The sequence below is a fragment of the Amphiura filiformis genome, chromosome 16, assembly GCF_039555335.1.
Source record: "Amphiura filiformis chromosome 16, Afil_fr2py, whole genome shotgun sequence".
Lineage (NCBI taxonomy): Eukaryota > Metazoa > Echinodermata > Ophiuroidea > Amphilepidida > Amphiuridae > Amphiura > Amphiura filiformis.
Window position 1 is genome coordinate 11,061,979 of NC_092643.1, and position 26,784 is coordinate 11,088,762.

The following is a 26,784-nucleotide window of genomic DNA, read 5'->3' on the forward strand; positions in this document are numbered from 1 at the left end:
AATTTCTATTGATTTGGTCATGCTACTCATGGTGCATCAGACGTCTCACTTAGAGCATGCGCCGCAGATGTCTGGCAGTCATTGATGCAGCAGGAGAACATAACAGATATTGACTGTGGAGGGTGAAGGGTAAAACATTGAGGAAGGAGTAATTTTAAGAGTATCTGTATTGAATAAAACAGATGAAGTGGAGTCAAACAGTCCGTCTCTGTTATTGTGTCAATACGGATTACTGCAACTTTTAAAATTGAGGCGATTGCCTTTAAAAGGTCATTGTGTCATCAATTCTGCATTGATTTGGACAAATGAGGTATCAAACTGTGCGGAATAATTTCATCTGTAACATACTTTTGGTATGTTTTGATTTAAGACCTTATCTTTGACTTATGGACCAAAATCAAACTGGATACTTTCTTTTTGGGATGCGTTTATATAGATGAGTTGACTTCTGACGTCAATGCCTGACAGTATGCGCACGCATCAACACAATTGCGATTGTTTTTTGCCTTTTTTTAATCGCGCGCATCATATTTTGTTCAGGGCCCATGTTTTTAAAACTCCCGCCACAACACAATAAAGCTATTGAACAGTGTATTGGTTGCATGGGTTCACATGAGCATATCGAAATACCAGTGCCTTGCCTTTGTTGATAAACATTGAGGTCACCTCATCTATACTTGAATATATTTTAGTTAACATATTTTTCCCTCAATAATTCACTCCTTATCTCCCTACTCTTTCTCTTTGACCTCTCACTCTGCTTCTGTCTTTCTGTCTGTCTCCCCTCCCTCCCTCTCTCCCTCCTTCCTTCCTCCTCCATCATTCCTTCCTTCCTTCTCCTCTTCCTTCCTTTGTCTTTCCTCCCTGCCTTTCTTCCTTATCCTCTTCCTTCATTTTTCTTTCTTTCCTTTCTTCCTTCCTTCTTTCCTTCGTTCTCTTCCCACTGACTCTTGGTCCCCCAGTTTGTTAGTAATACGACTTACCAATGCTTCTGCACTACATTTCATTTCACATGCAACTATAAGCATTTTTGACAATGCTGGATCCAACGGAAACTCTACCATCTGTCTGCCTATAGATGTCAGCTGACCTGTGTTATCCATGGCTCCTAGAATCCATAGCTGGTACATAGAATTCAACATGTTATCCTGTAAAGAGAAATCACAGTTATAATCACAATTCTGAATGATTTGTAGGCCTCTATTTGTATATCGAATTGAAAGGTCACCTCATCCCCCATTTTTATATAATCACAAGTACAATTTTTGGGCCTGTCCTCTTTTCGAGCTCAAAAACAATTCTTTAATTTGAAGACATTCATTCATTCATTCATTCATTTATTTATTTCCACAATTCACATAGAAATACAAAATACGCATTAAAATACCATCAAAGAATCATGGAGGAGATGGCCGAAAGGCCAGTAAGGCCAGAGGTAGCTATCCCCTTTAACAGAAAAGTTACCAAACAGAAAATTCAACAGCAAATAATAAAAATTAAAAACAACAAACAACCAAACAAAAAAAAAAAAAAACTACAATGCTCGTCAATTAATCATATTTTGAAATTAAGTGTCTTTTGTACACGTTCCGGAAATGTTTCACTGAATAAGACGCTCTTAAAATTTTTTGCAATGAGTTCCATAATATAGGACAAGCTGTACGGACAGCGTGATCGGTGAAAACCCTGCTATTTTTAGTCAAGTTATAGTTATTAGCGTTTCTTGTTTGGTAATCATGAATATTAGATCGTAGGGTAAATAAACTGTCAAATAAGCTCGGTAATTCATTAATACTGTACTTATACATAAAAACTCCCAATTCTAATTTATAGGTGTCATTGTTTGCTAAAATGTTATATTTGGCAAACAAGGGGGCTGTATGACTTCTGTAATGACTACTGGCAACTGTCCGTATCGCCCATTTTTGGAGTTTCACAATTTTATCCAAATGTGTTTGACATGTGTTTCCCCAAATTAACATTCCATAGTTCAAATAAGGTTGAATAAAGGTACAATATAGAGTATAAAGAATGCGATCTGGTACAAAGAATTTGAGTTTGTTCATTACACCAATATTCCTTGAAATAGTTTTTGCTATACATGGAAGACATGAACTTAATCTTCCACACAGGGAGTGAGCATTTCTGAATGAGTCCACTCCATTTGAAATATACACCCCCTGTGTGGGAGATTAAGGCCATGTCTTCCATAGGGGATATATGGATTTTAACTGGAATAGCCCATTTATGATACATACCTGAGGGGGTGGGTCCATAAAATGGAACTGCAATAAGTCTTGTACTCCTAATGACTTGAGTAACAGTACCACATTAGCCAGATTGGTCCTCTGTATTTCTGGTACAGTAGTTACCAGTAGTTCATCTTTGTATGCTCTCTCTGTGTACAGACGGAAGGCTTGACTGTAATGAAAATATAAGAAGAGTGGAGTTATAATAGGGTATAGTGGGAAAAAAGGATTTAAAGTCTGTTGGAGAGTGTACTCTTGTAATTAAAGGAATTTTACAAGACCATTACACGCTGGGAATGCTAGCGACTTACAGGGTGAGTAAAAAAAGTGCAATAAAGAAAAGAATCCATTTTTATTTAAGAACAGAGTTGAACCTTTTAGATTTGAAAACATTTTATAAATGATATATCCATTAGTGACCTTGTGTGAAAAAATCAAGAAATTAGCATTTTTATGACACATTTTATAGCGATACCCAATTTTAATGTTTGTCCAAGAGACATCTAAAATTTAAATGTCAGCCCACTCTGTGTAAGGTAGATTTGGAACAACTACCATTTGCTTAACCTCATTGGCATTGAAATAAAATGGAGCACCCAAAGTGTTATTGCCCTTGGTCTTGTTTAAGGAGAAGAAACATTATTTATTGTTATTTTCATTTACCTTTACTTTCAAGATGTTTATTCTCTATCAAAAACATACACATTTGTGGGCGGGTTTTTCAAATGTGGAAATGAAATGTGTGCAAATTGAAGTAGAGTGAATTAGAAAATATCCAGTAAGTTAGTCATATTGGGATTTAAAAAATTGAAGTTGGAGTCAAGTGAAGTATGAAGGACTTTTAAGACCTTCATACTTCACTTGACTCCAACTTCAAAAAGTAATGTTAGAAAGTTTGTTTGAAGCGAAAAAAATAAATCAAAATGCAAAAATCAACCTTATTTAAGTCAGTTTCAGAGCTGGTGCCTTTATCGTGCATTGTGTGCTCTCTCATTCCATATACATGGTACCTCATGGATAAATAATGAAATTGGGTATCACAGCAAAAGGACTCAATAAAAATTAAACGGTAGTTGCGATTCACTTCATATTTTCACAGTACTATTGAGTGTGGCATTTATAGAAACTTTCAATAATGAGAAAGTTCAACTTGGTTCTTACATAAATATTGATTCTATGCTATATTGCACTTTTTTTTACTCACCCTGCATAATATTGATATTGATATATCGGCCAGGTGGTTTTCCAATAGAGCAATTGGGCATAGACAGAAATACATTACCATAATGCAATGCTCACTATGACTAGGGTTCGAATGTGGCTGTATCGCATAGCAGTTTGCTCCATATTTTGAAGTAACTGCTACCCAATTTTGCATTTGTATAGCACTTTTTATAGTGCTTTAGTATACGGAAGTCTCCTGATTATGATGAATTAACCAAAAACTGCTATGCAAAATTTTTAAACGAATTCGAACCCTGACTATGACTGCTTAGTACGATATGACAATAATGACCATTATTTAACAATATCACTTTGTTTTGCACAAATTTGAGCGATGGGAATTTAAACCTTTCATACAACTCACACAAAATGGTCTTGCAATATTCCTTTAATTACAAGCAAGAAAAAAGGGTATGCTAGTCATTGCTCCAAAAATGATTGACAATTCAATGCACTTTCAAGGTATCATGCATATTCATGCTGCAAAAGGCCTCTACTTGTGACCTGCTCTTGCAAAACAAGGAAAAAGTCACAATTTTTAAAATTGCATTTTTTGTTTAGTAGAAAAGAAAACACCTGCAAATAAGCTATAAAACAACCAAGACCATAAATAATTTTCAAGATATGAGTGATTTCGTAAAGGATGATTATGATATCATATCATTATTTTCAAGTTTACAACTCCAAAATATCTCTAACCCTTGTTTTGGATTTTTTAGAAGCAGACGACATATATGCCTGCAACTTGGTGATAAGATATTGAGAGCCTTACCCTGGTCCGGTCCTGCCAGCTCTGCCTGATCTCTGCCTAGCATTAGCCTGACTAATAGGGTACACTTGCAATGCATCCATACCTATGCGAGGATTGTACACCTTCAGTTTACAGTAACCTGCATCTACTACAAACATGATCCCATCCACTGAAAATGAAAGGATTTGTAACAATGATTTATAGTAAATATAATACACAATAATACTATAATTATTACTTCTCTTAAACTCAATAGATACAAAAATATGACAAAAAAATTAGTTTAGTACATTATTAAACCACAAGACTTCTAGGATATCATCAAACAGTTTCACCTGTAAATATAGTAAGCCTGGGGTCGACATAGCTTATGTTGCTATTTATGTCGACATAGCTGAAAAATAGCCATAACCCAACATGTCGACATGATACCTCAGATAGCGACAGGAAAAAACTTCAAAATACAACAATCTTATGTTTAATTAAAAGTGGTTTGTTGAACAAACCTTGCATCGGGCAAATGGTACTGTAATTCCATAGCATCAGCGGTATATCAATACCCCGAAAAAGACGCAACCAAGAATCAGGAAGGCCAACACACTTATCACCACAGTGTTCTGTTCATTGCAAATGTACGTTGTCCTTGTCCATTTATTACGTTACAAATTAGTGATCACTGCATGACTGTACATGTATTGTGAATGTGATGTAAATTCCACGTATACTCCTGGCACCTTACGAAAACTGAGGGGGTTTTAGGTTAAGACACTCTGATTGGCTGATCACTTATACATGAATATTGATCAGCCAACAAAATTTTGATCGTGATTGGACAGATGTATGATGTCGACAATGCCCAAATATGGAACTATTGGGTGTGACAAAGCTATTATTAGAAGACCAAAATAAGAAGCTTTATTTATATTGATAACAATTTCCTAACTAGCTGATCATGCAATGCTTTTGTTGTTGACTTTGATACATGTTTTGGCTGATTTTAAATACAAGATTATGTCAACATGATGTCGACGTCGAGATTAAATTATGTTGACATGTCAACATGAAAAAAACATGCCGACCACGGCTCTAAAATATAATCTGTATACCTTCCTCGAGTCAGTAAGTTAGATATTGTTTTTTATTGTATCTCTAAATGTCATAAAATGTTACAAAAGTCATAAAATTACACATTTTCAGAAAGCAAATGATCCAAGGAATCCAACTAGCATAACAGACTCCTGCAAAAATTAACAGTTTTTGAGAAAATCTCAAATTTGATTTTACTTTACTGACTCGAGGAAGGTATAAGGACTATAAAATGTATTACATTGCACAATCAAAGTTGGAATGGTAAAGACTATAAATGCATGATGTTATCGTTGTTTTCCACATGTGGCTGATGTAGATGGTTAAATATTGAATGGCAATCAACCAATGAACTGTCTAGAATGTGTCTCGTCTCAAATTGAGAGTAACGCCATGTTGGATTTTGCAGTGGCAGATTCAAATTTTGCGCTCACCTAATCCCACGGGGCGTATACACAAGCATAGAAGGGCGATTTGTCCGTACACTGGTAATGCAACCGCATACATGCATTGATTTTGAATCTGCCACTGCGAAATCCAACATGGCATTACTCACAGCTCGAGAATAGACAAATTATAGTATTCTTGGTCGAGTGATATAAAAGAAAAATGAATACAAGCCAACCCCTCCAAGTGTAACTTTGTTGCACTCATGAGAAATGATTTATTAAATTTTTTTAACCTGATTTTTTGCATCTTTATAATGCTTGCACATGTCCCAACTTATACAACTTTATGGAATCAGTCAAATTTGTTTGTCAGGTAAACAGAACAATGTTAACATAATGTCATATTCAGTAAATAAGTTCCCCATAAAACTCAATGTTAAAAACCAAAATAGCCAGTGGAGTTTCTGTTACTTTACCTTGTTATTTCAGCTGGACAGAAAACTTTCCTGACAGTTATTACAAATACTATTTCAACATTTTGACTATAGAATAACAAAATCAAAATTTGATGGCACTCATACATTATGTCTTTAACACATCAACTATTTCCTTTACCTGTAAGTGATGTCTCAGCGATATTGGTAGCCACCACACATTTCCTGACTCCGTCTGGTGCCTTCTGGAAGATCTTGGCTTGTAAATCAGATGGCAGCTGAGAATAGATGGGCAAGATGGCTAACTGAGGAGCGTTATCCAACTCACCTAACCGCTCTGAAAACAAAAATAATTTGTAACCGGTTAAAGGAAATGTCTGTAAGATGGAAATTACGACAAGGTGTAGCTTGGTCAAATTGGGCTATACCAGTTGAAATCCATAACATCATATGTAAGACTTAGGGATTCAATCATGTTTTATCGTTGTTTATTACCGTTAACAATAATGCGTCCATGTTGTCTACATGGTTTACTTCGCAAGGGAAGCTTTAGCTGCCTGAGTGAAGTAAACCACGCAGACGCACTGCACAAGAGTTTGCCATTGTTCATTACCATTTAACAACCATGTGTTCGCGTCATCTGCATGGTTAGTTCGCAGAGCGAAGTAAACCACACAGACACGCCGGACGCGAGTTATTAAATAGTGGTGAACAATGCGCGCTTCCATTAACTTGCATTCGCATATACGCTACTGGAAAAGTGTGGATTCATCACGGATTAACAACATTTGGATCCTGTACCAAGATATAGGGATGAGTTGTTGAAATTACCAAAGTCTTCCACACAGGGAGTGTAGTTTTCAAATGAAGCACCCAAGTGGAAATGTGTCCTTACATTGACCTATGCACAAAAGGAATGTATTCACACATTTTTATTTTGCAGTATCAAGTTGAGAGTAACACCATATTGGATTTCGCAGTGGCAGATCCGAATCGCGCATACTAACATAATCCCACAGGGCATATACACTCCTGTAGAAGGGGCTGGTTGGAGGTGAATCCTATGACTTACATACAATGGAGTCACAATAAGTTTAGGGATAATACTAACCTGAAATCAGATCACATGTGGTTTCAATATCCTCCTGCCCAGGCATGAACACTAATATATGGTAACTGAGGGCGTAGCGCTGATCACGGCTGCTTTCGCTCTCCCAAGAAGTTAAAGTTTTCATTCGATCAGCGATGTTATTTTGGGCTAAATTTTGTGTCATCATATTTGTTATAGCCTCTGGATCAGAATGATGTGCCTCAAACTGATTTTTCTGTCAGGATTTGTCGTCATTTTGGCGAATTTGTTGTCATCATCTGTAGCAGAATTGTCATGCACGGAATCGCTATACGATCACGTTGATTACCATTCTGAACAGCCCATCAGGGTAAGAAATATCGACTGTTTTCAATCACTTTCGATCGTAATGGAAACTAATCAATCTGAAGCCTATTCATACTCCCCGGATTTCATGCGGAGTTTATCTCACACTGATTATCATGACTGTAAACTTTCAAACGAAACTTTTGAAGTATTATCATCTCTTCATCTACTGCGTTACCCGTGTAGGAAAAATGAAACCTCCTTACATAGGCGTTCACACAATAATAAGCGTTGGAGACATCGTGGTAGACGTGCTGGTAGAAGACATTTAAGAAGAGAAAATCAGATACCAGAAAATCAGATACCAGTTATTATATCCAATTCACGTTCAAATATTTATGTTGGTGGGCAGAATGGATGTAATACTAATAATTTGATACCAATATCTAGAGCTAAACCATTCTCAAACTTAAGCGTGTATCATTGGAATGCCCGGTCTATAGGCAACAAAACAGTAACATTAGTTGACTATGTCATTGAGAAAGATATAGATATCTTCTTCATCACAGAAACGTGGCTAGCCGTCGAGGATTCCGTAGTCATCGGCAATTGTACACCACCCGGTTATGAGTTCATCAATATTCCTCGTGGAACCTCCGATCATGGCGGAATAGGTGTTCTCTTTAAGAAACCCCTTAATCTTGTTGTCTCCCCTACCAGTTTTGAAGCGATAACGTTTGAACATGTATGTGTTACTGACAAAAGTAAATCTGTCCAGTTTGTTGCTGTCTACCGCCCATACCCCTCCTCTACAAATCGTCTGACAACAGGCCAATTCCTATTGAATTTGACAAATTTCTTGATGAAATTTGTATAATACCTGGTCAACTTGTCATTCTGGGCGATTTCAACATTCATGTTGACGTTCAGGACTAATGGGACACAAAAACGATTTCAATCTAGTTTGTCTATGTATGGCTTTCAGCAACACATCTCTGGCCCTACTCATATACACGGGCACACTCTCAACTTGGTAATTTCCAGGCTTGATGATGACATTATTCAGGACACTTACACCGATCCATTGTTCTATTCAGATCACAATATCATCATATGCACTGTTCAATATGAAAAACCGCAGCCTATGAAGGTGACTAAAACATCGAGTGAATATCGAAAACTTGATATGCAACGGTTTGTCGAATGTCTTGATGATCGTCTTCGCGCAATACCTTCAGACTGTAACGATCCTGATACATTATGCGATATGTATGAATCAATTACGTTATCTGTTCTTGATGAACTCTGTCCTGCCGTCACGAAAGAACGTGTGGTAAAGGCTAGGCTTCCATGGTATAGCGACAACATCCACCAGGAACGACGCGTCAGAAGACGCCTGGAACGCAGATGGCGCAAGACTCACTCTGTTATAGACTATGATGCACTGCTCGATCAGAAAGACAAAGTTAATAAACTCATTGTTCAATCTAAGCAGCAATTCTTCACTGAAAAGTTTCTTAGTTCAAATACTAAAGATATGTTCAAGACATTGAATGGTCTTTTAAACACATCCTCTCGTGTCTTGCTGAATGCAGACTCTAACACTGATCTTGCTAATGACTTTTTGTCATTCTTTGTTGAAAAAGTTGAAACAATTAGATCTAACAACACTGCCACAACTGAGAGTGTTGTGGTTAACAAAGTTTGTGAAAGTAATATGTCTGGTTTTGAATCACTTTCAACTTCTAGTGTTTCTGAAATTATAAGTCAAATGTCTAACAAATCATGCTCTTTGGACACTCTTCCATCGTGGCTTATAAAACAAAATTTACCACACTTGTTACCCAGCATCACAAGAATTGTTAACGCATCTCTTGTGTCAGGTGTTTTCCCAGAGACATTAAAACACTCTATAATCACTCCTGTCCTGAAAAAGACCAATATGGACCCAAATGCCCTGAAGAGTTATCGTCCGGTAGCAAACATCAAGTGTATTGCCAAAGTTATTGAGAAGGCCGCGTTGTGTCAAGTAACTGAGTATGTTGGCCATAACAAACTTGGAGAGACTTTCCAATCTGCTTATAAAGCTCATCACTCCACTGAGACCACTCTTCTCCATGTTAGAAGTGACATCCTTCAGTCAATGGATGCCAACAAGGCTATTCTGCTTGTATTGCTTGACATGTCGGCGGCCTTCGACACTATCGACCATGCAATTTTGTTAAATAGATTCAAGGTCGTTTTGGTATCACCGGGCCTGCCTTAGATTGGTTCAAATCGTACCTTGAAAATCGTAGAACAAGAGTGATGATTAACAGTGTTATGTCAGATCAGCATGTTTTCAATTATTCTGTTTCACAGGGCTCCATTGTAGGACCACAGTGTTTTATCATGTATGTACATCCTGTTGGTGACATAATTATGGAGCATAATGTCAAATTTCACTCGTATGCTGATGATACACAATTATTTTGTGAGTTTGACCCTAAGGTTCCTGGAGATTGTGACCGTGCTCTTGGTGTACTCTCTAACTGTATATCCAAGATAAATGCCTGGATGTATCAAAACAAGCTGCAACTTAATCAAGCCAAAAGTGAGTTTATGGTAATCGCCACACCAAGAATATTGAGTACATTGCCAGTTATTCAAATGGTGCTCGGTAACATAACCATTCAAATTACCTCCTCTGTAAAAAATCTAGGCGTCATATTTGATTCCGCCATGAATATGTCCGACCAGATCAGTGGTCTGTGTAGGAGCGTAAATTATCATATTCGTAATTTATGGAGAATAAGAAGGTTTATTACACAAGAAGCCTGTCATCACGCTTGTACGATCTTTGGTCCTGTCCCGAATAGATTATGCCAATTCGCTACTTTTTGGCGCCAAGGAAGTCGACCTCAAACGTATTCAGCGCCTGCAGAATAAGGCTGCTTGCGATTGGTATTTGCTTGTGGACAGGACCAAAGTTCGTCACAGCTTCTGTGTACTCTTCATTGGCTTCCGGTTAAGGACAGAATTAAGTACAAGATTCTGTTATATATCTATAAATGTCTTCATGATCTAGCTCCTAGCTATCTTACCAATGATCTTGTTTTGTACAATGTTTCAGATGGCAATGATGACTATAGGCGTCGACTCCGTTCTTCCTCTGATGTTACCACGCTTGTTGTTCCACGCTCGAGGCGTACGGCTGGTGACAAAGCATTTTACGTGGTTGGCCCATGTCTTTGGAACCAGCTTCCTGTTGAAATCAGAGAGACGGCGTCCGTCCAAATCTTCAAACGCCATCTGAAAACCCATTTATTCCCTAAAGTTTAGGGATTTGTTTATTATGGGCTTCTTTTTGATTTTTGCTTCTTGGTTTGTTTGTAATTTTGTATTATTGTAAGGCGCTGTGATCGCTGTAGAGCGCCGTATAAGTATTTGTTAATAATAAGTATTTGTTAATAATAATATCCCCAGGGGCTGGTTGCAAGTGAATCCTATGAATTACTTATGAAGGAGTTTGTCTCAATACATTTAGGGATAATACAAACCTGAAATCAGATCACATGTGACTTCAATATCCTCCTGCCCAGGCATGAACACTAATATATCCCCAGGGGCTGGCTGCAGGTGAATCTGTATGGCTTGCTTAATGGCTGCATCAACATAGTCTTCAACCACAGTCTTGCTGAATAACACATCCACTGGGAAGGTCCTACCAGGTATCTGAGAAATACAAAAAGATGCATGTGTAAAAGTTTAGATGTGATTATTCACCTCAAACTGATAACAATTATAGGTTAATAAAGCACTTGTTGGGAGTGAAATTGTACAAAATAATGCTCACATACTGAGATGCTGATGCGTCTAATGCACGAGCCCTGAAGGGGGAGTGCATTAGATGCATCAACATCTCAGTACAAGTGATACACATTTATTAACCTATTTCATACAGAAGAAAAAAATCCAAGATTTCACTCTTTTTATAATTGTCACTCAAGTGTTGGAAAATACAAGCAAATATAAATGCATCAACCCGCAAGAAAAAAGAACGCGTCCGAAAGCACTGCGCGCCCGTGCATATATACACAATCAATGCATGATTTGCATTTTTCTAACACTTGCTCTGATTGGTTCTCGTTATGTTAGAGTGAATCAAATATGAGCCTACATATTATCCCAACTATATTGGTTGCCAATCAATGTATTAAGGTCAGTAATGACAAACGGCTTGTTTATATCAATGTTAGATTAGGGATTCATTCGATTCAATGAACTTTCAATTTGTGTGTGATTAGCTGTAGATAGATTGTTATACATGCTGATCAGTTAAGACAAGTAGAGAACTTGATTCTTTCAGCAAAAACCAAAATTGGACAACAAGATGGGTCTGTTTAGAAACAGCATGTGTGGGTGGTGTGTGTGACCAAGTTGTCCTTGATTTATTTCCAAGGACTTCAACATTACACATATATAACATATATCTTTTGATCTTCCATGCTGCTCAGTTGTCATGGGCACCAAACATTCTTGCTTCTTGCTCAAAATGTAGTAGTCCATGTACATTGTAGGTTATAAATTCATGTCATTACCAAACTTTACCTTTGGTCACCACATGCTGAAGAAGTTCATGACAAAGTGTCTTGTGTATAGCAGAAATTGTCAAGAGTTGTGTAGCTTTCCAGCGATCAATTTCATGTCCTCTTGTGTTGCTGACTTATCCACAGATATATCATCTGATCTTCTTCATGACCCCAAGCAAAGCAAGTTTGGTGCATATAATCAACAGGAAAGTCCTTTACCATATAAACACTAAGCAAGTTAAGGAACTGCTAGTCTCTCTTGTTTCTTTTATGATGCTGTATTTTAGTTTTTCGTCTGAACGTGTCATCGGTCCTCAAGGTAAAGCCTTAAATGATAGGGTATGTGATTCTTCCGTTATATGTACTGACCTGTCTGTATGCACTTATCACACCCATGATACCACCCAACAGCTCTTGACTGAAACACTCAATCATTTTCCTTAGTAATCAACTCCATCATTTATTACCTCATTGAATCAGAGATGGAATCTAAGAGGAAGTCCAGGTTTGTTGGTTTTAACACTACTACTGTCATTGTCAACGGGAACACTATGGCAGGCTCAAGATTGGATATGCAACAATGAACGGGCCAAGCATTCTTTCTGGTGTCCTTAAAGTGAGGTAAGCCATCTCTAATTAGTGTTAAATGTAAGCAGTAGACCTCTGAAATGATGTCACTTGAATACTGCTTCAAGCAATTAAGCAGCATAGTGTTGAGTCTAACCCATGCCTGAAACATGTCTTGACGTCTACATTTATGTGTTCCCAAAAATAATGAAGTAAGTGGAATTTCAAGATGGCTGTTGTTGTTCAATATCTTCAACAGCATGTCAACCGCATTGCCCTTTACTTCATGTTCAACTGTATTGGTGCATTCCTTCAATTCCCCAGTAAGTGTATGCTGGCCGACCTCTCAGATCATCGGGTGATACCACTCGCTTGGCAGTTCCCAAAGCAAGTATCACTGCCTTTGGTGAAAAGCGATTTCACATCATTGCTGCCCAAGCCTGGAATGAACTCCCCATTACAATCAGATCGGCTCCATCCATTGATTCTTTCAAGAGACTGTTGAAATCATATTTATTCTGATGTATTGTGTATTATGTATTATGTTTTTATGATATTTGTACACGCTATGGTACTTTTGTGTATAGCGTTCTAAATGCAGTGTATTATTATTATTATTATTATGTTGATGCTCAGTGTTGTATTTGCAATCAGTGTCAGATTTGCAGACTACAAATGATACATGTACATCACTGTACATGAACTGTCATCACATGTACATGTACATGTCATCACATGTACATGTACATGTCATCACATGTACATCACTGTACATGTCATCACATGTACATCACTGTACATATCATCGATATCATCAGCATCACTCAAATCTTAATCACTGTCAGTCTGAATACCCTAGTCGCCATTACTTTGATCAGAGAAATCACTTCCATTATTGTGACAAATTACAGGTACTTTCAATGTAACATCACAATCACCGTTCCTATGAAGATGTTCAGTTGTGTCATGGTCACTCTCATTCGGAACAATAGCTTTGCTCACTCTCTTCATCACTGTCATTCTCCAAAACATCACCATCCCTATCACCACTACTCAGGTTAAAACTTCCTGTTGTTGCCTCTCTTCTTAATCCACTCTCTAGCGTATATGCGTATCGTATTCCGTTTGAAATTCATACACCCCCTATGGAAGATATGGCCTTAATCTCACATACACAGGGTGTATATGTCAAATGGAATCACCCATTCAGGTAGCCCCACTTGAAATTCACACTCACTGTGTAACAGATTAAGGTCATGTCTTCCATAGAAGGTGTATGGATTTCACAAATGTAGGCTTGTGCAGACAAACTGTGTGTAATTTTTTTTTAATGCCCCAACAATAATAATATCTATAGAGCCATTTTCATGGATTTAGTGATCATTATTGTCTATTTTTATGAATAATTTAATTTACAGTTTGACACTTTGTCCTCTTTGTTTTTCCCTTGTTGAAATAAAATAATGAGCATGTGTGTGTACTTTTTTAAATATCCTCAATCAAGGACATATACTTGAAAAGGTGTGGAAAATGTGAATCACAGTTATCAGTTGGAAAGTGTTGATAGATGGCAAAGAGTTTAAAAATGCATTATAAACGAAGTCCCCAATTGGGATGTAGGGTCAGTCCAGACAGGTGGGTACAAATAAATCTTGAAGAGTCCATATTAACGTCAATAAATCTCAAAAGAGTCCACAGTAAGGTAATTAAAAATAAAGTGTGTGATACTGTCCATGTTTTGTAGTGGTTAGCATTGCATATTTTATAGCAATGGGTATTCTATTACACAATGATACTAGTTTTAGCAGATTTAGTCAAGAAAAACAAAATTGAAAAGAACTTTGCACATGGTACAACAATATGCTAACATTTCCCCTCCAAGGACATATAAAAATGGGAGAGTTCTCACCTCAAACACGGGAACATTGCCAAAGAATTTAGCAAATTTATCTGAATCCATGGTGGCTGATGTAACTATCAACTTCATGTCTTGTCTCCTAGCAACAACCTGTGTAGAGAACAAACATGCCAAGTCATAGATAATATGATTGTCTGACTATTTGATTATAAAACATGTACCATATTCTAGATAGATGGTGTATAATACTGACTGGTCACAAATAAACGCATAAGTTCAAAAAACATCCTATAAATGGGGGTAGAGGTCAAAAAGTCTGATTAGGTTTATAAAAAACTAGTTAAAATATTGGTTAACGATGATCTTTCAGGTATATTGGTTAAACATGATCTTTCAGGTTTAAATTTTCAACATTTCACACTTACGTTAGAGGGAGGGAGAGAGGCAAGGGGTCAGCCCCCTAATGAAAGGACTTTGTTTATAGGACGTTATCAAACTTTTGGTTTGTTCCCTCCATTAATAATACTTAAGTCCAACCAATAATGCATCTCTCTGGCATACAAATTGGACCAAATTTACATTTCAAAATGCCAACCTACATAAGTGGCAACATCATCATAGCCTCCAAGGACTTCCAACATCTAGAAACACTTAAGTCATTGCAGAGTGAACAAGGTTCTTGATAGGAACTGAAATATATCAAGAAGTACTGTATCCTTCTGTTACCAAAACTTATTTATTCAATTGACTTTTGAATGATCCTGTTGAATCTCATCGATAATCAAACTCACATCTCTTAATAATCCAAAGAGTACATCTGTATTGAGTGACCTTTCATGAGCTTCATCCATTATTATTGCACTGTAGTGATCCAGGTCTGACTCTCGCAAGGATTCCCTTAGAAGGATACCGTCTGTCATGTACTTGATAAGAGTTTTCTGAAAATATCACAAAATCATGAAAAACATTTTCATTTCACAGTACGACATTATATTGTAATTTTTCGTAAATCGAGGTTTGGTCGCAAATTTAACAACAAGTGAATGTAAAAAAAATTACACAAAATTTTCTGCACAAAAATATCTACTTATACAGTATTCCCTAAGCAGCAGTTTTCTATGACATGCAGCGCTCTATGAAATATATTTTAAAAAAAACATCTTCATGGAAAAACCATCTTCATGGAAGCAGGCAATGCTGCCATGATTTGTTGGACATGCACGATCGAACGATTGATTAGCCCTTATGAATATGTGAGAATTCACAGCATACTTTGGCTGTTGGTGAATAGTCTGTATACTCAGTGCCAGAAGTGCCATGTGAACGTTTGGTAATTTACACATAGTATATTGTACTCATCTACACATGGCAGCTACACATGGCAGCTATTGCACTTACCCACTTCTGGCACTGAGCAGTCGATAGATTCATTTTAGAGAAAACAAAAGCTACCTGTGCTATCATCTGATCACAGGTAGCAGATGATTTCTTCTGTTCATGAGTCGTGATAAAAAGTAAGTCAAAGCCCTATGTTTTCAAATGTTGCGAAGAAGCCCTACAGCTAAAAACCTGTGCCACTTACCTCACATGTGACATCCTCAAACCGAATGGCGTACCCAACTTCCTCTCCCAGTGGCACATCTATCTCCTCACTGACACGCTTAGCAACAGACATGGCTGCCACACGACGAGGCTGTGTGCAGCCTATCATACCAAACTTACTGTAACCATCTTCATGGAGGTACTGATCAGAAAAAACAAAGAAAATCTGTGGTTAGAAAATAGCCCATTCCCATGATTTTTGGTCTACGTTTTTTGACAAATTGTATTGTAATGATACCAATCAATCAATAAATTAATCACTCTATCCATCCCCCATCAGTCCATCCATTAATCCACCAATAAAATCAACTGATCCATTGATCGACCCATCCATCAGCAATCAATCAATCCATCAATCATTCAATGAATGAATGAATCAATCAATCAATCAGATAATCAATCAAACTATTTACCTGTGTAAGCTGTGTAGTTTTCCCTGACCCTGTTTCTCCTACTATCACCACAACGCTATTATCTCTGATGACATTGAGGAGTTCATGGCGTACAGCAAATATAGGTAGGAATTCCCTCTGTTCCTTCATAGATTTCTTCTTGGCAAACTCACTGGATGCTTCATTTTTTTGCTTCATGTGATCAGCAAACTGCTGCTGTGATTTATAGTTTACATCCTCTACATCATCCTGAAAAATTATGAGGGAAAAATTTATTAAATGATGAGCAACATAACCCTCAAATCAATATTCAATACTGACACTTACTACTTTATGTGCCAAAGAAACTACTGTCTGGTGGTGGAAAGAAGTTTTAATAACGTGCCACATGAAAAGGAGAATTGTGATTAATATTATACTAAAATTTTGGAAAAGTAATAAATAATAATTAATTTAATCATTCTTCATTAATTATAAAAATACATCAAAATTAACAAAAGAAGCTGAGCAATGGCATTGCACCACTTTTGGAAAGCGATGTGCAATCACCAAATTTTATGATGCATCGCTCGTTGCTTTTGCATTTATACTTATCAGTATCAATTGCAGACGATAATTTAAATATTTTAAATGCCACAGAGAAAGATAAATTAATTAGCAAAATAGTTAGTTGAAAATGATTGGTTGATGCATTCACCTGTCAAGCGACATCGCTCAGAAGTTTAGATTTCTTCAACTCACAAAAGCGACATTGTTTTTGCCTCAGCGATTTGTATCGGTTGATGCTCTGAAAACGGAACTAAACACTGAGCATGTGTGAGAATCACTTTTCTTCAAAACCGATCGAGTAAATTCAGCTTAAAAGTTTTTCCCCAGACCTGAGAGACAAACACTTGTCATTCTTAGGCTCTCCATATTTTATGCCCCTACCCCACCCACCCCCATCCTTCTTAAAAGGCTGGTTCTGCAAAATCACTGCTTACCTTTTCTTCATCTTTCTTCACACCCATAATATCACCTAGTTTAGTACCAGCCAACTCCCAGTGTTTATGTTGTGCTTTCTTCCTTTCCCTCTGTTCCCTATGTTTACGTACAACCAATGACCCTTTGCGTGCCACCTGTGCCATATCAGATGTACCATCCTGAAATCAAAACAATCAGTCAACATTATCTCATTTCTTATGACACAGTTCACAAACCTTCATAGCTTACAAATTGACCTCCACTTGTGAAGGATGAGTTTATGTACTCAATACATTGAAAGCAGGGTTTACTTAATTAACACACAAATCATGCGTATTTACATGTTAACACACTTTCCGTACCCCTTCAATTGCAAAGTGTTAAGTACAAAATCTTAAAAAAGTACACATTCATACATTCAATGATTTGATATAGAAAAACCCAATATTTTCATCTGGTAGTGATAGATGGCGAAAATATGCCCTTCTTATTTTGAGAATGAACATGGGATTATGGCCGTAGCTAGTGTGGGTATGAGTCAGCAGCAGAGTTGTAGCTACGATGGTCAGTGCCGGGCGGCCCGCCCACCACTGACTCTGGTCAACCGGCACAAAAAAAATAAGGAAATAAAAAAATGTTTTGCTTTGTTTTTTTTTTTTTTTAATGATTTTTTCATCATAAAAAGAGCAAAAAACAATTTTTTTAGGGGTGTTCACTTAACTCGTGTTCACTTAAAAGATTGTGTCTGGAGCCATTCATGGACTTAAGCAATTTAGACCTCACCACTAAAATTAGGCTAGCTACAACCCCGGTCAGTAGTAATAAATAGTATTTACTAGCGAGAAAAAATGGAGAAGAAAATCTATACTTCTAATAATGCACATGTACACATAACTAAATCTAGGTGTCTTAGAGGTAACAAACTGTGTCTGGGCACAGCCTGGCTAAAGCATAAAGTGCCTAATCAAAATTGGTCAGATATCAGTAAAATGTGATTTTTTTAAATGGAATGAAAACCCTACATATTTGAAGAACATCCGACATAATCTTAATCTCCATACAGAAAGCCCTACCTTAACAGGTACCACAGGTTCAGGTTGTTTGGTAAAGACTAGTCTCCCATCCAGGAATGGTGGTACTATGTTATGTACCAGTAGATGCACTCTCTTGATAATGTCCTCTTCAAAGTCATCGTCAAATTCTATCCTCTGCACCACACCACTTGTTAGCATACGATTGGTCTCCCATTTTTCATTATCCTGAGGAAAATCAACAACAGCAATTTCAAACGCATAAATTAACATATTAGATGTTACCAGTAATTTCAAATGCATAAATTAATAGATTAGATGTTACAAAGCCTGTATAAACATCTTTGTCTTAGGGGAAAAAACTTAAATATTGATGAAGCCCAATGAACAAAACTTGTTTCTTTAGGAAGAGAGGGGGCTACAAATGTATATACAATATCAATATTATGTTGACCTTACATATGGGGAAGGTGGGATCAGCTCTTCTATGAAACTAGTTGGGAACTAGTTACATTTACAGGCATTCATTAGTATTTTTATCTGTTCCTTTGATGGGGAGTAAAAAGGTTTTGGTTATTCCTTTTCTGTTCTTCAGTCATTTGAATGGGAAGAGTAATATTATGTTTACATAACAGAAGAACCACTTTAACAACCAAGCAACCACTCACACAATTAAAGAAACAAAGAAACATAGCGAAGCCTTTAAAGGTTTATGGTAAGGGTTTGGATACAGGCTAGGATTACTAGGTTTCTACCTCCAAGTTAATTAGACGGAAAAGAGAGACAAAATTTTTACCTTGTTAATTTATGTTACTTGACAGGATATCATTTTATAGCTTTATTAGGCAAATTCTCTTTATCATTCTTGCACACATTATTCTGATTAGGGTCATTGTTAGGGATAGGCACAAGTCAGTCTAAGTCTTACCTTGTTGATTTGTCTTTGTTGAAAGGACATCCTTTTATTTGCTTTATTAGCAAATTCTTTCTCCCTTTTCTGCATATATTCTTCTGGTACGTTAGCAAATGGATTATTGGATTCATCATAACCTTCATCATTACCGTACCACTGTCTGTCTAATCTCTGTAAAAAAATAATAAAATATTAGTCAGTGGCTGTGGTTTACATGATTTAGCCTGTAAGTGCTGAATTTCATTGGCAGGGCTGGAAAAAATGTAAATGTACCCAATAATTTAGTGAACCATATTTCCTGCTATAATTGAATACCTGAGTGGAAGAAGGGCCCAACTCCAATTTTTTACAAAAATGAGTTAGACCCATCATTTTATTGCCAGCAGACTGTTCTTCCTTGTGTGTGAAAGATGAGCCAAAATCCATGCTCTAAATAGTCTTCCATGTACACTTAATCATGGTTTTCATGGAAGAAAGGCCCAACTCCATGGAGTTGGGCCCTTCTTCCACAAATATTGGGTTAAAGACGAATTTTGTTCATCCGTGAAATCTGCTTTTCACTACAATAAACTTTCTTGCTAACATATTATATGCTTCTACTTGTACAATTAATGGATTGCTGTAGCTATTTATAACACATCTGCTTACGGAACTGGTACTTGCAGTATATTAGTGGAAGAAGGGCCCAACTCCCGCTCGTATTCAGACCTGTACCGTTGCCATGGAAACATCATATATAATTTCGAATGTATGTAATATTGTATGTTCATGTATTCAAGGTCCCCTGAAGATGAAAACACTCTGTCTATAAAACTTTTCAAAACATTAAGTTTTTTCTTAATATCTCAAAAACAGTTTTGATGGAGTTGGGCCCTTCTTCCACTCAGGTATTCAATTGGTTGTGTCGCGTTAGTGGCATCAGGGGGGTGTCGGAGGGGGATGTGCCCCCCTCCAAAGCTCTTTTTTTAATAACACCAAAATGATGCGATTTGGTGCATCATTTTTCATATTTTGGAGCCCCCAAATTTCCCACGGCAGAGTTACCCAGTTTTTCCAGGCCTGTTCATTGGTTCTTGCATATCATCTATCACATGGTAGACTGCAGCTGTGGGTGTTATTTTGGTCCACATCAGGTGACAGTTATTTCACACGATGTTAACATGACTTACCATTACCAACTCATACTATTTTGCAGACAATAATAAATAATGGTTAAATAATGTTATAAGGGATCAGTAACTATAACTTCCAGTCATTTCAAAAGGACCCAATGCTGTATTTGCATAAAGTAGGCTTTTCAATAAACATAAAAACTATTGGGTACCAATAATTTTGATACAGCCTGTATAGGACAATAAACTGCCAGCAATATCTCGGTATAAATATCTCAGATACACTCATATGTGACACGATCAAGGGAAATGAGTCGGATGCCGCCAACACTGATTTTGAGATATTGGCATAGAACGAGTTAAAATTCTTTGTTATCTATTGTTTTCAGTAATTGCTAAATTGATGTAACTTCGCAAAGAAAATTCGTAATTACCTTGGGGTTTTCAGTTTCTGAAAGCTAAAATGTCCTCTTTAGAAACATGTTAAACTCATTTACAACCAGGGTCGTAATATGCCTCATTCCCCTTGATCATGTCACATATTTTGATTGATCCCTTCAAATCTATTTTTAATGAACCACAATAAGTCAATTGCCTGTACCTTTTGTTCTTCATTCCAGGCCTCTCTGTCTGCTTCCGATTCAAATCTTTGTTTTCCATCTTCACCTGAAAGAGGAATAATAATGCATAAGCAGAATTGGACACATGAACTTGCAATTTGGCCGATTTTAGGAAAGAAATGACATAGCAGAACTAAATCAACAGTAAGGTTGGTCTTAACCCAGGAATTATGGAAACTTTTGGGCTTCATACCTGCTAAATAGTTTTTAAATACTGTTGTGGCGATATATTATTTTATATCCCGTGCCTTCTATTTTAATTTATTTATTTAATCAAAATTATGGTGTCATTCACCCCGAGTGAGATCACTCTCTCGTATCATTTCAATTAGACTATCGTAAAACGTCACAATGGTCTTTTGTAAACGAAGGTCTTGTGGACGACGCAAACTGAGATTGAATTGTAGCTTGTGGCAGTCAGGACTGGGACACAACTTCTTAGTTTAGAGCGAGAACAATTCTCGCTAATTATTACTTGATAATGGAGTTTGTTCTACTCCTAGTTCACTTGTTAGTTTTAATATAAAGTTTCATACCAAATGAAGAAGATGTAGTAAGTAATAAATATAACTTAATTATCAGTAAATTGTGGTTTTGATTGTCTTCATGTTTGTGTGATAATATTCGTGCTTGGCTGAGTATGAAAGCCTAAATAAGACCCTGGTCGAACCTCTGGTTCTATGAAGAGCTTTTTATTAGCGCCCCTACCAATGCCATATCTATGATGAAGAGACGATGAACCGAATACCAATCTGAGGGACTAGCCGAGACGAGTGAACCAAGACGCATCTACCAAGCCGTGTGATTGAACCTGGTACCTACCTCGCCGCCTAAAAGATTTAGCGAGTCCTATTCCCAAAAGTTCTTTATTAGAATACTTAGAATGGTAAAGACTTGATGAACCCATCTGTGAGGTCAAATTTAGGTAAAAATACTTAGTTTTGGAGAAAATAATAAAACATGCTTTTCTACCCAAATATTTTGGGCAACATAACAAAAATATTCGTAAGTAAAAAATGTTTATTGGTAGAGTTTAAACCTATACACACAACAAAAATTGTTCACTTACGTGAGCTTTAGACACGACGACTCTGTGTCTTTTTCAAACTGATGGTGATTGGGTTATTGATCTGGGATGTCACATGATGTTTGTTTATTAATTTGTAAAAACTTGATATACATATCTAGCAAACTCTCTTTAATTTTTTTGAATTTTGATCAACTTCACCAAAAATTTCTCAAAGTGGGTGGACAGTGCACAGCACACACCACAGAAGAATTAAGTAATTTGCATATTGCATAGTGGGAAGGCATAGTTTTGACACAAACTGAATTCCGGTAGAGACACCCTAAATCTATGCATACCCCATCATAATATCACTTGCATATGTTATCCAAAAGCCCTAATTAACAATCAATATTCTGTACCTATAACTTGTGGTGTAGCTCCGGATTTCTTCCTATTACTGGCCCAAGCATTATAACGATGAGCTGGAGTCATCAGTGGGGTATCATCTTCTGACCTCCTACTTTTCGATCTACAGAGAGAAATGTGAATTACGTAGCAATTTAGCAGAAATATTAAAGAGGTACTTGTGATTGATGGCAGACCGCTTCAGTAATTGTAGCCTTTTTCTTTGAGCTTAAAGCTGAATTAATACTCGATCGCCGAGCGATTGCGATATACCGCTTTTGGAAAGCAATGGGCAATCGCCGAATTTTGTGATGCATCACTCGTCATTTTTGCATTTATACTTATCACAGCGATAGCGATTGCTAACGATAATTAAAATATTCTTAAAGCCACAAAATACATTTTTAGAACACCCATTGCTGTCAATAATTAATTGAGCAAGGTAAATTGATTAGCAAAATAACCGATCCAGTTGGTTGAAAGCGACATCATTTTTGCCTCAGTGATTTGTATCGAATGATCGGCTTAATGCTCTGAAATGTAGGTAAACACTGAGCATGTGTGAGATTCGCTTTTCTGCAAAAGTGATCGAGTATAAATTCAGTTTAATACTTCCTGTGCACAACCCACAAATGGTAATATACCCTTCCCTGCACATCCAAAATGGACGCCATAGAGGAAGTTGTTATTTTGAATCAGCCTGAACAGTGGCGTAGGAGAGGCATCCAAGAAACCATCTGGGAGTGGGCTGAGCAACCATCACTAAACAAGTGAAAGGGCACTCCGTTTTACTTATCTCTTGCATGGGAACAGGGCACTGGGCCATCAAGACGATATCTAGCCGTCTATCACATGACCAGTCTGGCAGGTCAGCTGCCTGATGAAGTCTGGAGGTTCCAGATGCAACATTGCAAAGTTACAAAAAGTAACTTTTAGTATTAGATTAAAATTCCATAGTTGATATTACTTCTAAGAAATTAAAAAACAAAACCCATGTATCTACATACCTCCTATCCTGGTCATTTCTTGAGCGCCTACTGCCGCTATGATAACCACTGTCTGTCCGTTCACTCCTTTCGCTTCTATGCCCTCGTTCACTCCTGTCTCCTCTTTCACTCCTGTCTCCTCGTTCACTCCTGTCTCCATCCCTCCTAGAGGGTGATGGAGTTGGTAAATCCCAGGTGGAAGATTTCTTAGATGACAACTCATCATCTTCATCCCAGCTGGTCCTGGATGGAGTTGTGATGCCTTCAAAAAATGAAAACAATTTAAATGGGATTTTTTTTTATCTTTTGCACATCAAAATAATATTCCGTTTCTTTTAATTAATGCCCAGGGAGCATTGGAGATCATTAAACCGTTCCTTCAATTCATGATAATTTTAATATAAGTTTATATATATAAGTTTATATCTACCAACAATACACATATCTTCCAAATATATTTATTATCTTTCCATATTTTTTGTTTATCTTATTATATTAGTAAAGGGTGCCAAAACAACACGCCCTCAGTGGCTTCCTCATCATTTTCACTATATTATCCAGTGTTTGTAAAAGGTTTTTTATATTGTAATTATTTGTATGGCTGGAATTTGATGAAATAAAACTGAACTGAACTGTACATAATTTTCTTGCAGTTAGACCCCACAAAAGTGAGTAAATGTCAATTATTGGCCTGCTTCAACAGTATCTTCTCAGATTTAAATAGTTACTGTATTATCAGCATTCTATTCAATCCTACTAATGCGCTATTGTTCACCTCGCATTGGTTAGACATACCTCTTGATATTCTTGGTGTTCCAGGTTCATCACCAGACCTAGGTGTTCTCTCCCACTCACTCCTTTCACTACGACTACTACGACTGCCTCTCTCTGAGTACCTGTCCCGTCTCTCATAATCTCTGTCTCGCCGTCTGTCCCTGTCTCTGTGCTTATCTCTTCGGTCTGTTGGGTTAAGATGCAAAGAGGAATGTAACATGTTCACTATTCTTTCTTTTGAAGGACATATTTGATAGTAATCATTACCTTCCCTCAGTTGGATATTGAGATTACCTCCTCCAATACATACTTCTACACTTTGCCACTTAAAAACACTTCAAAATCACCCTTCTGTTGCTGATTTTGGTACATAACTAGCTTGCATTGGCATAAGGAATTCAAATGACGTTCACCATACTTTCTAAACTGACTGTAACATTTACACTGTGTCAACATTGTACAAGAAACCAACAACTGAATTCCAATTCTAAATATACCAGGGGATAGCAAAATACCTGCATAAGGGAGGGTAACAAAGCATTGACTTTCTGGTCAGGTGTATCTAAGGGGCCCTAAGTGTACCCACTTGCCCCAAAGATTCATACATCCGGGGCCACTGGGTATCCACGGACCACCACCCAAAATACTACACTCATTTGAACATGTTTTGGTTATTCCTTCATGTAATTTGACACAAAATTAGGGTTAGGGTTAGGGTTAGGGTTAGTTTAGTTTAGGGTTAAGGTTAGGGTTAAGGTTAGGGTTATGGTTAGGATTAGGGTTAAGATTAGGCTACAGGTTAGGGTTAGCTTAAACAAAATAATTACATGAAGGATCAACCCATGTTTTCACTTTGATAAGTTGTCTCCTTTCCTCACCTCTGTCCCTGTCCCGTCTGTCCCTGTCTTTGGATGATGATGCATACACGCCACCAGTCTTGTTATCTCTTTCACGTCTTCTCTGCTTTTCTTTGGCTGCATCACTGACACCACCAGTGTGGGATGGGGTTTCTATTCTTGGTGACCGGTAATGTCTGTGAAAGTTGAAACCAATTTTAAATATATTTGGTCAAGTAGTTTTACAAAAGAGTATAAAAGTCACATCTTACTTCACACTTCTCCTTTCCTTTTAAAACAATTTTTTGACCATTATATCATTATCTCTGAGATTTGACTGAAATCAATTTTTATCATTATTTTGCATACTTGTAAGCAAAGTACTTTTTTTCAAATAATAGTTTTCAGTCACTCACATACAGTTTCCCATTTTTTGCATTTTGTTCCTGCATTTAAGCATGGTTTTAAAATGCCATAACAACACTGCCAATGCCCAAAGATCAGCAGCATCTTTGTATTAGTTTTTCCAGCACTAACAAAAACTCTTGAGAGCACTGCTGAGTAACAGGATGACAAAATGAGCCAATTAGGGCTCTCATCAATTCCCGGGTACCTCCTGCCTATCCTTGGCCTACCCGGATCAAAATTCCAGTCAAGAATCCCACATCAAAAATATTTGTTTATTTTTTTACAAAAAGGTTTTTTTTCCAAATCTGGATAAAGTTGTTTTCATTACATTTGCTTCTAGTGAACATTACATTTGCTTCAATGTGTCCCTGGCTGTTTAATTTTTGCATTGTTTCGGGTACCCAGATTCCCGCCCAAAAATTCAATCAGGTACCCGAGTACATAATTACCTGTTAGTTGAGAGCCTTAGAGCCAATCACCTACCTTTCTATTCCCTTTTCCTTCCTACTACCACCATCCTCATCAGCATCAGCTTCAACATCATCAGCTTCAACATCATCAGCTTCATCCCAATCATCCTTGTAAGATGTGACCTTTGACCTCTTTCTCTTTTCTTCTTCATCTTCTGTAGCCTTTTCTTTCCTCTTCTGTTTCGCCAGAATGTCTAGTCCCAGGAGTGAAGAGCGAGGCAATGGAGCTTTGAAACCACTTGCATCTTCTGGTGTAGATGTCTTTTTCTTCTTGATGATCAGTCCTCCTCCTTGCCCGGAAGATCCAGCAAGTCGGTGAATTGATGAATCACTCATTTTCACAGCTAAAACTGAAATGACAAGCATCACTGGTTACTAAATTGAATGTACATTGATTGAAGGTAATATCAGGGATGTAAGTAAGCCTGAAGCAAAAAACGGAAAATTGAGGAAATAGCGCGAAAATTCAGGCTAAAAAGCCCCAAAACAGGCTAAAAATAAAAGAAATTGCGTAAATCAGGACTACAAAAAAAACGGAATTCTGTAAAAATACAGAAAACTTACATCCCTGTAATATCGTCGGGTGAGTGCACAAAAATTGTACGGGCCATTTTTGATGAAATTAAGTTTTTGTTGATTATGACAAAAAAAAGATCTCAAAACATTAGTACTATTTATAGGAAAATTCAATTTAATGTGTTCACTGTTCAACCAAGAATATTCACTGACTAGTAAAACTTAAGGCACAATGTCAATTAC

The 26,784-nt window shown here is 37.1% G+C and overlaps 1 protein-coding gene across 1 annotated transcript in view; it reads right to left on the reverse strand.

Annotated features, from left to right (window-relative positions):
* The window catches only part of LOC140135560 (pre-mRNA-splicing factor ATP-dependent RNA helicase PRP16-like), a 33,306-nt gene extending 6,935 nt beyond the window's left edge, over positions 1-26,371 (reverse strand). Inside the window, exons 1-18 of the mRNA XM_072157100.1 lie at positions 26,039-26,371; positions 25,190-25,344; positions 24,333-24,497; positions 23,559-23,799; positions 22,566-22,675; positions 21,119-21,183; positions 19,421-19,576; positions 18,535-18,720; positions 17,482-17,640; positions 16,520-16,747; positions 16,087-16,248; positions 15,296-15,442; positions 14,556-14,654; positions 11,048-11,222; positions 6,315-6,470; positions 4,246-4,393; positions 2,259-2,421; positions 984-1,148 (exon numbers count right to left, since the gene is read on the reverse strand). Coding sequence (XP_072013201.1) covers positions 984-1,148; positions 2,259-2,421; positions 4,246-4,393; positions 6,315-6,470; positions 11,048-11,222; positions 14,556-14,654; positions 15,296-15,442; positions 16,087-16,248; positions 16,520-16,747; positions 17,482-17,640; positions 18,535-18,720; positions 19,421-19,576; positions 21,119-21,183; positions 22,566-22,675; positions 23,559-23,799; positions 24,333-24,497; positions 25,190-25,344; positions 26,039-26,361 — 3,003 coding nt within the window. The 5' untranslated portion in view covers positions 26,362-26,371. The remainder of the gene's footprint in view (positions 1-983; positions 1,149-2,258; positions 2,422-4,245; positions 4,394-6,314; positions 6,471-11,047; positions 11,223-14,555; positions 14,655-15,295; positions 15,443-16,086; positions 16,249-16,519; positions 16,748-17,481; positions 17,641-18,534; positions 18,721-19,420; positions 19,577-21,118; positions 21,184-22,565; positions 22,676-23,558; positions 23,800-24,332; positions 24,498-25,189; positions 25,345-26,038) is intronic.
* Between the last annotated feature and the right edge of the window lie 413 nt (positions 26,372-26,784).